The 15,781-nt window shown below is 38.2% G+C and overlaps 1 protein-coding gene across 2 annotated transcripts in view; it reads right to left on the bottom strand.

Annotated features, from left to right (window-relative positions):
* PIP4K2A (phosphatidylinositol-5-phosphate 4-kinase type 2 alpha) overlaps window positions 1-15,781 on the bottom strand; it is an 89,407-nt gene that overhangs the window by 15,455 nt on the left and 58,171 nt on the right. For both annotated transcript variants that reach the window (XM_015853301.3, XM_015853300.3), the window contains exons 4-5: window positions 13,508-13,660; window positions 2,646-2,792 (exon numbers count right to left, since the gene is read on the bottom strand). In XM_015853301.3, the coding sequence (XP_015708787.2) occupies window positions 2,646-2,792; window positions 13,508-13,660 (300 nt within the window). The remainder of the gene's footprint in view (window positions 1-2,645; window positions 2,793-13,507; window positions 13,661-15,781) is intronic.

A 15,781-nucleotide genomic window follows, 5' to 3' on the forward strand; every position in this document is an offset into this window, starting at 1 on the left:
AAAAAATGGATGAACTGCAACCTTCCGAAATTAAGAAGGTGATACAGGAGGTAGAATGTCTTAAAACTTCTGCCATCACTTGAAGAAGATGTATCATGTGAGAAGAAGGATGGATTAAATCCTCAAACGCTCTCTATCTATTCTCTCTATGACTGATGGGGGTTGCTTCCTCGTGTCTCATCCTAATTCTGAGACAACCTTGGAAGTTCAGTTGGCTTGGCAGACTTCCGACCTGTCTGTGACAATTTAGATGTACAGTTGTGGGACAGCCTACTCTAAATAACTTGGGCACACGTAATACACATTTTAAAAGGATGTCACACAACATAAGACACACAAATCTATTTTAAAAAGATCACAAAGTACAAACAAGAACAATGTACCTCACAGCAGCACAAAGTCAAAAGAAGAGATGAGATCAACAGTGGATCCAAAAGATTTACAGCGTTTGCCAATGGCACAGTGGGTATTTTAAGATACTTCATTTTTAAACAACTGGAACTAGTACATAATGTGGCACTTTCTGAATAAGCTGGAGGTGGCAAAAAAATGGCTGTATATATTTCTTAACAAATTTCTTGATGCAGGACCCTACGCCTTTAAGTACCCAGAGTTTATCAGGTAACAGCACTGCAATAAATAGCACCCATAATTACACCTTCATTACAATAACGTGGTAAGCACTGGATATTGAAAGACTGGTACATCAACTCTCTCTTGTTGGAAGGGTAAAGAAGTACTCGAGAGGGTTTACACTAGTTTAAAGAATGTGAGGATTCACAACCACACATTTTTATATCATATTTTGTTGTTTGCAGAGAAAACGTAGAAAGAACAAAGAGAAAAGACAAATGGACAGCAGACCTTCAGTATTATGTATAGTCCAGCAAGCAGAAATTTCATTTCAGTATATCTTTAGCTGATAAAGAATTCCAACAAAAGTCTACAATATTTTAGTTTACTGAATTACTTATAGTGTATTCTGTGCTCTACCACCCTCCAGGACTATTGGGTCTGGACAACGATCAGCAGAAATCCAAATGAGGAAAAAAACATTTGCAATAGTAAAAAATTTGGAGGTTGAGAAATTTATCACTGAAGTAATCTTTTTCTTAAGTCTCGGTGGACAGGAAAATAACTTTGAAATCCTACGTTGATCTGTAGTGGAGACTTTTGTCTCAGCTGGTGTCAGAAATACCCACAAAAAAAGGAGTCTGAACCTGTAACTGCAGATGCTGTATCAATGAAATGAAGAAAAAAAAACCTATTTATAATCCTTGCAGTGTCGTTACAAATATGCTGGGGGGAGGTAATTTTCAGTAATAATATGACATTGATGCTGAATTTAAATTGCCAGGGAAGTTTATCTTTAAGACAATTTTGCCTATCTGGACAAACTGAACAGTATAAAGAAGTATTCACAGAGGTAAGCAGCAGCAAGTGCAGTGCTGCTTAGATCAACAGTAAGAATGTATTATACGCTATTTGATTTTTGCTGTTGTACTTCTGTCCCTCTTTTAATGCGTATGGTCATTATGATGCTCTAAAACACAAGTAGTTCTCTCTAAGTTTTGGAAGTTACTCATTACCCATTCAGGTATGGGATTCGTCACTCATTCTTAGTGGCACTTCCGGAGAAAATACTCTAAAAAAAGGCAGCCTATGGTTGAATTGTTGCTTTCTGCCCCTCCACTAGTCACATCATGCATCAACTGGGTTATTTCAAATGAAAAACAGCTTAACTCTGAGAGGGTAAATTCAAAGAAGAGCAAAAACAGAATTAGAAACATCTTCTTTCTGTAAGCTCTGGCAAATACTGAAAACTATTAAGTCAACAATCAGGAAATCAGTTCTCACATCAGGTTCAGTTTCTAGCTAAATAGCTAGGAATGGCTGCTGCAATATGTAGCATTACAAACCTCTTAATAAGAGTTAAATAAATATCTTAAAATAAGTATGCAGATGCACGTAGTGATTCAACACAGAAGTTAAATGCATTAGAATGAATAGGTTTCTAAGGGAGATTTTATGAAGGAAATAAAAACAATCCCTAATGTAGAAAGACTATGAATGTATTTCAAGCCTTTATTCTAAGTGCTGAACATTAAATATCAGCCAAATTACATTTTAGAACAAAACTAAAAACAAAAGAAATTCTGAATTTTAAGAGCAATTCTCTTCTTTCTCAGAGCTATTTTTAAAATGCAGTAGGAAATATGAAGCTTCTGTAGAAGCGAAGTACTTTATAGTAGCATTTTATTGGTTTAAATAATGACCTCATGAAGTCATTTTATCTAAGTCCTCTGCACAGTCAGCTGCGGCCTTCCACAATGTTGAGATAAGCCTACAGTGAGCAGAATTCTTATCTTACTTGTGTGATGTGTTTCACCCTTAGCCATTAGTTATACATAACAAGTATCTTTGGTAAAATCACTCAATTTAAAACATTCACAATACAGATAAATCTGTAGTCCAGCTTTGCCAAGCTTAGATGCAGAAGTACACCAGCTAATCATGATTATTACACAGCTCAGGTTTAAATTCATTAAAACTTTGAGCAATCTTCAATCAACAGCAGAATCTAGCATTTATATTGAAGATTTTCAGCTACTTTTTCAGTTGTTTCATCTGCAGTTATTTCTCACCTTTAAATCATATTTTCTATACACAGATAAACGATGGCTGAACACATTCCTTGTAACAATCATATATATTTCAACTCCATCGACAGTGAGCCGGTACATGCCCAAGAACTGGGGGAGAAGCGTGTTCCCATGACACTCCACAATAAACTGCAGAAGCAAAAGAAAAAACAAGAATGAGGATGGATATACAGGATATAAATATGTATTTACACATCTTAAAAGACGAAACAACCAGAAACAACTGGTTTATCAATCTGTTTATCAAACATATATTTGGGTGGAGACAAAGCCCTGCATTCAGGTCAATGTTTAAAAAATAGAACTGTCAGCTGCTTAACTTGTCACTTCTACAGACGATGTCACTGTGAGAGCTGGCTCTGTGTGACAGACCAGCCCCCTGTTGTGGTCCAAAAGTGCACCTCATGCATATTTGGTACTGGCATAAAATAACAAACAGAAACAGTTTTCCAAACGTCACACTACTGTATTTTATACTCTGTTATCCCTTATTTCATCTGTTCCTCCACTCTCAATGTGGATAAGTGTCAACCACTTATGGCGCTGTCACCAGCAACAGGTATTATTTGCTACCAACTGTGCCCCAGCACTTTGCTGCTCAGAGCTGAGCAATGACATACAAGGACCTTTCTTCAATTTCAGATTAATTTCATTTCCCTAAGGACGCACCCTAAAAACAACCCTCTGGCAAGAACCAAAGCGAACAAAGCTTGAAACTATTGGCTGTGAATAGAATAAAGTTTAGACTAACAACTTGGACACACCTGCAATTCAGGCTTTAACAGTTTAGGTTATAACAACATTTTCTGTCTGCCCAACAGCTTTATTGGAGGTTACAACCCATATATAAGCCACAGATGTTGCAGTCTAGCACTGTAAGCTCACACCCCCAAATGCAAAGGAGCCTGATGGCCACAAAGGCAATTTCAGTACTAAGTCCATGAAGATCATCCTGCATCTGAGAACATTTCTGTTTTTAACAAATAGTGAAGTAGAGTTGTTGAATTAAAGGCTTTCTGGCCACAGGACTGCGTACTGGATACACAGCTCATTTTGCCCACCAGTAGTTCTTTCTGAAGATCTGATCATAAAGAGAAATTACAACACTTAATGTGAAGGTTACAGAAAACGTATTTAAAACAGTAATCCCTGTTATTCAGGCTGCACTGCTTACAAGGTTATAAATATCAAGCATTTGGCACGTATCCTAAAGGCTGATGTCTTTCTAACGTTTTAGAAGGTGCTAAAGGTTGTTCTCATAACAACATTCATTGAATGATTTCTTCTATACAATGATTAGTTTCTGTAATGATGATAAAACAAATCCACCATAGTCACCTCAAGGTGCTTTTTAGGAATGGTTTCCTAAAGTTTCCCACTCACAGCTGGAATAAAAGTGAGGCTAGAAAATAAGCTGGTACATGCTTAACGGGACCGCTAAATTTCTGTGGAAGAAAAGACTTCCAGTCCTTTATGTTAATTCTTTCTAAAAAGAGCATTAAAATAATTCTATAAAGCAGCCTTGCTAAATAAATCTGTAACACTTCGCTAATGCATTTACAGGTCCTTATACGAGGTAACAAAATCCATTTTTAAAGAGTGCTAAAATAAACACCCTATCATTTTTTCTTATTAATTCCGCCAATTTTCATTTTTCTGCACAGCATGAGGACAATATTACCATTAACAAAATAAAGTATCGTCAGCATGTTGACACATTCTATCAGCCAAGCAGCAGAGTTTTCAAATATGCAATTTTCTGAGCAATCCTGAATCCCATGCTTAAAGCTGAAAATAAGAAATTCTTTATGACCTTCTATTCTCATTATTCTTTGTATAAATATGGCCTCAAGATTCCTTAATAAGAACAAAACCTACACTATCTCATTTTACATGAAAAATATGACTCTTAGCTTCCTCTTGGTAATGTTAGTAAGCCATCGGGGTGACTATAAGATAACAAAGTGCATACAACTGTATTGGTAAATATTCTCTGCCATTTCTGGCTAGTTTTGAAGAAACACAGGGTAAAATTCCCCTGTTTTTGCATTTAGCTTTTCTCCTAGAAGATAATTTGTGGAATGAGTTTGACATTAATAAAGACTAGTTTCTCCAAGTGCAACATAATCTGAACATGATCACTGGATGTGATTATCTAGGCTGTTTATCTGCTACCAGGAACATCATTCTCGATAATGCTATGATCAGATGAGTCATTGGGCTTCCCGTGTCTTCTGGAATTGCCCTGAACATCATCAGTGGCAGAATTATAGATATACTAAATATGTAAGAAGTAGTTGCTGGTGAAATCCAGGCCTCAATACTGTAGCCAAATTCATTTTGCCATTCTGTGTAGTTAAATATCTAGCTAACGAAACTTCTCATCATTCCATGAAGTTTTTCAACACGTTTTCCAGTAACAATTCCAGTCCATGGTGGTCTGTCCCACTTGCACAGGTTGAATTCCATCTAATACCCATGTTAACCAATTTTCATCTTATTCACACAAGGAGACAGCAGAAGGGCTTTCCCCATCTCTGCTTCTTAGCTAATCTCCCATAAATCTTCTCTCTTACCACACTGGGTCACCTAGAGAGTCAGGGTCACAGTTACACGCAATGCATCCTTTCTTGAATGTTTTCATTTAAATAACAGAATATGATACTGCCTTGCTCTGCCTTTTCACCTATCCTTCCTCTTCTTTCTGTGGCATACACAGAGTAACTCAGGTAGAAACAGGGAGGAAAATGAAAATCCTTGCCACAGATAACCCAAACAATGAAATGGACGGAGAATGACACAACCTTAAAGCTCTGCTTTAGGATGACATTGGCTTAATATAAGCTTTCTTCAGTGCAAATTCCTGGACACTTAGTTCCTGCCCCCTTCTCTGGGACAGACTTCAGTGTATGTGGCTGTCATCATATTTAGGACAAAACTGCATTTAGCTGCAGTAATGATTTTCCATCCATTTATGATTATTGCATTTTTTCCTACCTCCCATTGAATAACCTTGTGCTATTCTTCAGCTTCTGAACCATTTTCTCTTGGTACTATTCACACTTCTTACATTTATTGCCTGTGATTTTTCCTTTTGCTTTTCTTCCTGTTTCTTTCACAGTTTTTCCTCTACAAAAGCTACAGTCATATTTGTGCTGCTTTTGTTTTCTCCTTCATGATCCTCTTTTTCCTTTTTAGCTTGTTTCATCCTTTCTTCTCATCCAGTTCAGATCAGTCCTCTGTTTCCTGCCTGCAGAAAATGGTCAGTTTCTCCCCTTTACCAGCATGCTGCATCTGCTATTCACCACTTCTGTCAGTTGCCATAGAGACAGGCAGGCAGTGCAACGGGTAGCAGTTCTGCATTTATTACCTGTGTAAGGAAGGGATGTGCAGTTGGCAGCCCCCTCTAGAAACCTGCAGTATATCTACACTTGTGATTAGATTTATACTTGGAAGCTTGTACACTGACACTTCCCTCTTGTTCACTTGCCTTGGGATGTCTTCCCAATTTCTCCTTTTGAAATCCATTTTAATGAAGAAAGGTGTGCAAAAGGTGCTGGTTTTGTCGGTTTGTTTTTGTTTTTTAACAAGAAACTCAAGTTATTTTCATTTTATTTTTAAAAATATCCCATCCCGTCTTTCATCTATTCTCAGAGGGCGCAGGATTGCACTGTTACATCGATTTACATCGATTTCATCTTTGAAGCAAGTTTAGCTCTCTGAGAAGGGCAACAATTCTTGTTCCGTTCAGAAACTGGAACATCTCATAGATTGTTGTTCAGCTGGCACTGATTTCTGCCCATGGCAATATTTGTAGTTTGTAAAATATTCATGTTAGCATATTCTGTGTTTTATGTAAATTACTCCACAGAATTTTTGCATGGGGCAATATATCCAAAGGAAACATATAAACGTAGCTAGAACATATACTGAAATTAAAATACTTAAGGAAGATAGAGGGTATAACTGCTCCTTATAGACTGAAAACCTGGCAATGCACTCATCTCAAAAGACTCCACTGAGCTCCCCTTGAACAATCTCAAGGCTCTTAACTCCAGTTTTCTGATCCATGTTTTTGGGGTCTGAGTACAGATTTAAACCAAAACAGCAGTAGGTTTGAAGGCATTTCAAGTGAATATTCCTTTTTGCTCCCAAGTACTATTTAAGTATTTAACATTAATAGGCTTTATTAACTCACACAGTTTTAAACTGTTGTACTACTTCTGAAAGTAGGTAGGGACAATAAACAATGATTTTTTTAGTATTTCAGTGTTGTCCTTTTGAGCATATTAAATGCTTCTAGTATGTTTGATAAGTAAATGATGTTCAGCTGAATGGTTCCTGAAGAACAGCTACAAGAGTCCTGCCAATAACTGCTAATATATCACTACTATAAGCAGCTCAAACCAAATGTGACTAAAAGCAGTATTTCATACTACGTACCAAAAATACCGCAGTAGTAGAAACTGCCCAGCATAGAAACTTACAGCAGAACCGCTTGTGTCACACATGCCTGCATCTACCACAGCACTTAGAAATGCAGGTGGTTCTTAGTTTTTAAGTGTAGATAGAAAGCTGGACCTGGACTTTGTAGTCTTTATAAATGACAGCAGGTTTTGCAATATTAAGTGTGGAAGAAGGCTTTCTCCCCCCATTTGTTTAGGCCAGGAGTGCTATGCTCAGTTGTTTACTTTTCCCCTGGATTATTTTATTTTTCTTTCAGATTTGCAAGAAAAAAATAACAAGCTCTAGTATTCTTATTTGGTACTGCAGGCTTCAGACTTATCTGATGAGCTGACAGAAAGAGTCAGTGTTGAGACTTAAGTGTTCACCATCTGTCTGAGTCTGTAGGTCTGAATGCCACTAACAAAAAACCAAGCATCATGTTGGATGGGATAAACAGAGTCTAATTCACAGTTTTGGATAGTAACTACCATTTACAACTGTCAGAACTGCAACTTACAGTTCAACAGTTTGAAGCTGGAATTGCTATATATACTTGTATGCTGTTTCTATAGTAACTTCTCCTGGTATTCCTCCAAACTTGATACAGTTTTAGTTATTTACACATCTCCTGTATGTAGCCTTAGGCTTGGAATTTGATAACTTCATTTTTACTACTGATCATTAAAAAAAAATATATTAAAAAGTAGTAACAGTACAATAACCTGGGAGCCACGTAACTTGACTAATTTTGAAACATCCCACTCAACATTACAAGAGCACCTCTACCTGGAAAGCAGAAAGCTAATAACTCAGTCAAACTGACTTGTTTTATTTTCACTCTTAAGTTACCAACCATCTGCCTCCTGAAAATAGCCCAGTTTCTCTAAGCTGTGCAGTCATGACCATTATAAGAGGATTGCTCTGAAAATAATGCCTCCTGTTTTGTGACATCACAAGCAGACGCTGGTTGTACTGTATGTAGAGGTGGAACCTTCCCAGCAATATCCTTTTACATTCTGTTGCTGTGTGACAGATGGCAGCAGAGGGGCAGTCTGACAGAATGCTGTCTGAGATGGAAGGGCATTTGAAGCAAAGGTGTGGAATTGAATTCCTCCATGTGGAAAAAATTGAACCCATTGACATTAATCAATGCCTGCTGAAAGGTTATGGAGACAAAACAGTGGACGTAAGCACAGGGAGGCCATGGGTGCTGCTTTCAGCAGTGATGACAGTGGGTCACCTCCAGTGGTGCAGATTTTCATGAGCGTGGCATGCAGGCTCTTGCTGCAAAATAGCATTTTGTAGTAGAGAATCTGCTTTATCAAATAGTGTTATTGTAGTTGCCGTAGAAATAAATAGGAGACATTTATTTCAAAGCAACCTACGTAATTTTGGTTTAGGCATTCCATACTTGGTATTTTTAGACTTAGCGTGCTTTACACAATTCCAGCTCCTTTTGGAAGTACTTAAGCATATAGATTGTGTAACTATAACCTCAGTTCCTCATAGCTCTGAAGAACAATTTCAGACAGACAGACAGAGGGAAAGGACAGAAAAAGATAGGTTTGTGCACTGTACATATCCAATTTCTGATTAAAAAAAACCACAAACAAACCCTTATGTCTATGTTCTGGTGGCAGTCAATGTGTCTAATCTTTTGGTGACTCACAAAAAATCACTGTTACTTGGAGCTGGATTTCAGAAATGTTCATGGGAAAACTGTCCTGCTTCATTTCTCGGCTAAACCCAGCAGCTCTCAGACGCCTGGTCTTCTTTGCTTAAAGATAGCTACCCCTCTTGTATGCATTGCTGAGAAACTCAGGCAGACTGGGAAAATATTTGATAAGATTTGTTTGGTCCTCAGCAAGGATGAGGAGGAGGAGGAGGAGGAGGAGAGAGAGACTTTCAAGGTCTAGAATGATTCCATCAGCTTGAAGCTGTTAGCGTGAGTAAGAACACTGTGAGTAAATATTATGGTTTAAATGAAACTAGTTCAGTGTTTCAGCCTGTGGAATAAATGTGAGATGAGTAGAGAAAAAAAAAGCCCAACAAAGTCTGAGAAAGAGAAAAGAGACGATCTGTCATAAATAGTACAGATTTTGCCCATCATCATGGCAGAAGTAACTGAAAAATAATTACTGCCTTCCTGGACAGATGAAAGAGGGTGCAAGACTCCAAGCATTTAAAAGTTACTCTTCAGAATGGACAGAGGACCCAGTGTTAGGTCCTTTGGGGATACCAGATCTCTGTCAAGGGAGAAGCATTATTTTAAAATTCACATGAATCACCTCCCTGGTCTTCATCTGCCTGACAAAGATTATTCCTCCCAGCAGGATCCCTGTACTACATAACTGGGTCTGAACATGCCTGTATGCTCCTGTCCTTGGAAAGCCGAGCCTTCCAAACATGGGTTTGCCCTAGGAGCAGTCTGACACAGGGCACTGTATAAGGGCATGACACTGAAGTCCCAAATTAGTCAGACGCACTCACATTTGGACCCAGTTAATTTAACTGGGTCACAGATTTTCTCATGTGAAGAATGCTGCTGGCAATCAGTGCAGTGAAACTGGGGGAAAACTAATGAGCAGATCTTTCCCTGAAAATGCGGTACTTCTGTATGTGATTGCAAATAGCCTCATCAGCTGCAGCAACTATTACAATTCAGGAAGATAGTGGGCAGTAAGCTACGTATGTAAATAAGAAGTACGCATCTTTATTACTGAGAGAGAATATGCCAAAATAAAACTAAAACCAGGACAACCTGTTTTGACAAAGGTTTCCACTAGAGTATTCAGTGCAGTATCTGAACAGTCTTGCCATCAGATGGAACCACGGAGGTACATCCATACCCATCTGTTGGACTGTGATCTGGAAGAGGTTCTAACTGGAACCAAAGAACACACATCCAAATGACTAAACTCTTCTCTAAGTCAGGAAGCCCGTGTTCCAGCTGCAAAGTAGGAATAGTAACTGACCTAAGGTAACGCCTAAGTTAATTGCCCAGAATTGTTTGGGAGGCTGCTAGTAGGCTCAAAGGAAAACCACAGTAGGGAACATTAAACTGTTAAGATCAAGTAAGTATCAATGGATGATACCTGGCATTGAATGGTTTGCTAGTACAAGTGTAGCCTAAGGGCAACCTCTGTGCGATGACTTCGCAAAGAGAATTATTTAAAGACCTGCTTTTCAGGACAGTGGGTTCTCTAGACTTTGTCTAGCATAATAAGATATGCTTTCCTTGTCTGAAAAATATCTAGAGAAATGCGAGGACCAGCTGCTGTACTTAACATACTAAGCATTCAATTACCAGCAGCAAAACACAGGACATGTTATCAGCTGTGTCACCACAGTCAGTAGGATTTAATTTAGATTTTCTTTAATTAATTAGAACAATTTTATTCTTTTAACAGCATGTTATTGAAGACACTGAAATTAATTTATTTCATTAAAAGTCCAATTATTAAACTGTTTCTGTACTTGAGTTCTTGGCATTTGTAAAGTGCTCTCAAGTTCAGAGACAAAGAGAAATAGCAGTCTCATCTTTATGAATCTTTTGGAGGCTCAAAGGTATCAGTCTCAAATCTATTTAAGTTACTACCATAATAATGTGTAAGATGTTTCTAACGCTACCTGAGCACATGCTTCCATTCTTACATAGATACCAGCACAAAGGCAAATAAGATGACTGCCACAGGTACCTTGCAAATCATTGCTACTAGTAAGCTCCCTACTATGGGCTCTGATGTTCTGTCTTCATGGATTCCTGAAATGAGATGACTGCTTTGGAAAGCAATATGACTTGTCAGCTGGATTAACAGTCTCAAAGAAATCTGGATCATTAATTTCTAATGCCAAATAAGAAATGGACCAGAGTGTTAATTTTCCTGCACTGCTTCACAGATGAAAAATATTTTAGATCAAAGCTAAAACTGTAACTTTGAAAATTCTAATACCACCAAATTACAATTAGATAATAGTTTAAATTTTCTCATTAGCAAAGTTGTAATTAGAAGATGGTCTTATGAAGGTTTCTGATAGTGACAATACTTTGCTGTTAAAATAAGGACATGCTTATCTCACATTTTACTTAAACAGATGTACTACTTGCAGAGAGGAAAGAGTTCACATCTACCTCACTGAAGGCTTCACAACTACTTGGGGTCTGAATGGAACTCACAGACCTCAAATATACAGCAGGAGATAGAAGGGAGCTGGAAGAAGTGCTTCGAGGATGGCTGGCAATATGTACAGTTGGTAACGCCCCCAAATCACGCCTCTGTCTCTCTTTACTTTTAAAAGTGCTAAAAGTTACAGTATAAAAAATATAATCAGGCCTGGGTACTTCATATTCATGTGGCGCTGCTTTCAAAATGTGCAAGGGCAGCTCTGAAAGTAATGCCTCCTGTTTTATTATGCTGGCCCTCAATGTCAGAGGCAGACATTGTGGTGTGGCCGTAGTCTCCAGTATTCCACTACATTTTATTGCTGTGTGGCAGATGGCAGCAGAGGAGCAGTCTCATAAAACGGTATCTGATGTAGAAGTAGGTGTGAAGCTTATCTGTCAGATTCAGTGGTTTATGACCTAGGAACTGTGTACAGAGCAAAATATCAGCTTTAATGCATTGGAAACAGTGATGGCAATGCTGGAATATCACAAAGTTCGTGCCAGTTGGGTCCACCAGATGCAAACAGAGGAACAGAAAGAACATCGTATGTTAGTTTGCCAGGACGTGTTGAACCAATAAAAGGCTGAAGGTGGCAGTTTCCTGAATTGTATCTCCAGCACTGATGAGATGTGGTTTCAACACTACAAAGCAGAGTCAGAACAGCAGTCCCAGAAGTGAGAGCATGTGAAGAAAAAGCTCAAGACACAGCCTTCAGCAGGTAAAGTGATGTGCACCTTCTTCTGGGATAAGAAAGGGGTGATTCTTCTGTATTTTGTAGAACTCAGACAAGCCATCAACTCTGACAGGCACATCAGGCCACTGTCTAAGCTAAGGCCTGAACTTTCAGTCAGGTCAGAGAAAAAGACGACTTTTCTCTTGCAACACAAGGCCCCATACAACACAATAATGCAAGGCCCCAAACTAGTCCAAAGACTGTGGAGCACACTGCCAGTCTTGGCTGCACTGTCCTACCATACTGTACAGTCTCAATTTGGGGCCTTCTGAATTCCAGCCATTTAGAGCCAATGAAAGATGAACTGTGTGAGCAACATTTGTGGGTAACTATGCCATCATAACAACTGTGAAACAATGGGTCACCCCCACTGGTGAAGATTCTTATGAATACAGCATGCAGGCGCTTGTTCATCACTTGCAAAAATGCATAGCTATTGCTGGTGACTATGTTGAAAAATAGTGCTTTGAAGCTGAAAAACTGCTCTATCAAATGGTGTTATCGTGCTCTTTCTATCTGCTGTAGTTTCCATGGAAACAAATAAGAGGCATTACTTTTGGAGCAACCTGCATAGTTTGTGATTTCTATTGAAGTGGCATAAAATATCAGAACATTATGAAACATCACAAGGCAAATCAACAGAAACAAACAAAAAAACCCACCTGAACATCCTGAAGTCTTTACCTGCAATTTCAACCCACAGAGGTGAGCAGGAAAATGAAAAGGAGGAAAAAAAACACCTCCCTTTGGGCATCACCTTTTAGATCATTTTTAAAAGCTTCCCTTGTTTATGCAGCTTTAGAGTTTATTCAAACATATCCAGAGCTAAGAAAGTTAGAACTGATTTTTATTGAGGTTTCTTGTATTTCCCAAGTTCTATTTCCCTCTGTACCATCCATACAAATCATACACTGACACAGCATGACAACTGTTTAGGGTTGATTTCAGGGATTGCCTCTGTTCCCTTTTGACGTAAAAGCAATTTATATAAAAGCAAGCTGGCAAAATCTCTTTTTGATTAGCTGGAATTTTAGATCAATTATACCAAATCTTTAATTTCTCATACAATGCAATATTTATTATTTAAAGCCTGTAATTATTGAAGCACATGCCATGATTAGACCAAGAAGAAAGATGTAATCTGCAGCATTCGTTCATTTGTACACAGAGATCCCCAAACTAGCCCAGAATAAAGTAGTTACAAGCCTGGAACTGAAAGAATGAGCATTTTTGTAGTAAATAATAGGAGCATATGGACTCCAAGTTAGAATCACTGCACCACATACACATACCATTTTACTTAAAAGCTAGCTTAGATATTTACAAGACTGTAGCCATATGAATAAAGCATACAATAAAGAAGACATGCAAAAGGGGAAAGAAACCACAGTTATTCTTTTCCCATAATTATTCCTTTAAAAGTTTTAACAGTTCAAAAAAGGTTGGCACTGCAGTACATAAGAAGATACTCCACATTCTGGTAAGAAGCAGCGTATTACCTGATGGTATTTCTTCAGTATGTTGTGCATTTCTGCTACGTCTTCACTTGTTATCGTTTTGATGATATATCTTTTGTCGTAAGACGTATGAAACCGGGCACCACTGCGTGCTTGGGAATCATTGGCAAGAGGTGCACTTCTTGTCAATGAGTTCTGTCAATTGATTAAAAAAGAGTTGTAAGACAAACCGTATTTTTCTATCATTTTCTACTGAAAACAAATATAAAACATTTGTATTTATTTTTAAGTATTTTTAAATATTCACTGGGTGGAACTCTGCCAAGCATGTAATCACTTTAAATATTTTGAGAACCAAAGAGTGTTTGGGTGAATGTATCAACCATCAGTGATTTAAAAGTCAGTGAGGATTTACTCTGCTTTGTTACATATGTGTTATCAACTTTGGGGGGAGAAAATGTAGAGTCATTAGAATCCAGAAGAACCACTGTTCTACACCACAATAACCAGAGAATTCGTCCCTAATAAAAGCATCATTTTACAGTGCAGTAGGAGTTGCTCTTAAGCCAGACAGACTGGCTGAATAACATAACCAGGAGTTAGATTTCCAAGCTGTGGTACCAGAGCTATTCCAATGATTTTGTATCTAGTGTTAAGCAAGTGACATTATTGGACAGTTCCTTCTTTGGCAAAACAGATGTATCTGCCTTCCTACAAATTCAGGAGGGGATGAACAGTTAATAACTGTATAATGGTCAGAAGGAAAAAAATTGCTAGAGATTAGTGACCATTTCTAGACTGGGGCTTGAGACTACTTGTGCCTCTACATTAGCAAAGGAAACTTTTTTTCCCCCCAGAAAGTTAAGCAGCATTCAGATCAGAATACTGCTTACCTTACTTTTTAGGCATGCTTCTGCTCTCACTCCAGCAACGAAGGGATCTGGAATCACAAGCTCTAGGAATTCCAGCAGGAGCTACGCACACTCATTTGAGGCAAGTGTTCAACCCCAGTGCCAAGAAGTCAGTGCAGTTGTCAATTGTTATTAATAACTGCAACCTCGAGATGAGGGCAACTATGGTTCCCATTTAAGAAGGTGCTTGAACACATACACACACCTTTGTATTTCTAAGTGCATAAAGGAATCCCATGACCTCAACAAGCATTCTGAAATGTTTAAATCCTGATCCAAATGTGGGATGCTTTCTTAAATCAATTTAGTATGAGGTAAGAATGTTCCTCAAAAGCTTACTTCGTTCAAGTGAAGTACTCAGGAGTAGCAGGAATAACAGCACATTACCTAAAAGCACACAGCCCTATAAGGTCTTATTACAATGAAAAGCTTTGTCGTGACATGTAGGAGAAATAAATCTTCGCAGACTTCTCCCTGTACACTTCTAGACTCACTCAATGAATTACAGTCATTACCAATGTCTGTGACAAAATGTGATTCTATGCTACTCTCTCTATTCACTAAAGAAACAAAGGATGTGGATGCCTCCCCAATGCTTAGAAATGAATAGTTTTCCTAGACTGATCAGAACAGAGATTCTGGGACAACCACTGAAGACTCAGTTTCTGATCTTGCACTGGCTTTTGTCAGTCAACATGAACAGATGCAAGGGCTGCCTACCCTGAACTACTATGGGAATTTAAGTTTTCCATACCTGTTTCCAGATGTTCCCTATTCTCATTCATTCCCCACCACTCCATCACTGAAGTATTTTTTATGTACTGGCAATGTCTACCCAAGAGAACATGAACTATAAATGGACTGAATTTTCTTAATACTACACTTCATATCAGAACTCCATTAATTTCAAAACGGAATCATACATTGAGTTAGTCTTACAAATCATCCTCTGCTGAAACCTTCTAGAGTCAGAACTTGACTTTACTTCCAGGGCTTATATTTAATGGTTTTAAATGACAAACTGATCACAGAATGCTTTCAAATGCAATGCATTCAGTTACTATCACCACAAACTCTAGAAAATATGATGAAACATAATAATGATTCACAGTTTTGAGAAAAGCTGAAGCATGGGTAATCATCACTGTATCCAGTGAATTGAACTACTGCTGAATTATTAGGCTATAATTCAGTTAGCAATAATAAAGGCTACTGGGTAATTATTTGTTATTGTTCCCAGCAGAAAAAGGTGCATTATTCTGAGGTTAACTGTTCCAATAAAGCTGAACTGTTCGTCAGTAACCACACGTTTCTGAACGTATTGCTCCCAGAGATCCCCAGCCTTTAAACTGTAAGCCATGTGGTATAAATCTTGAAAGCAATTAACCTGAGGGAAACCTTAAGT

Source organism: Coturnix japonica, chromosome 2 (genome assembly GCF_054131305.1).
Source record: "Coturnix japonica strain WE chromosome 2, WE-NBRP24, whole genome shotgun sequence".
Lineage (NCBI taxonomy): Eukaryota > Metazoa > Chordata > Aves > Galliformes > Phasianidae > Coturnix > Coturnix japonica.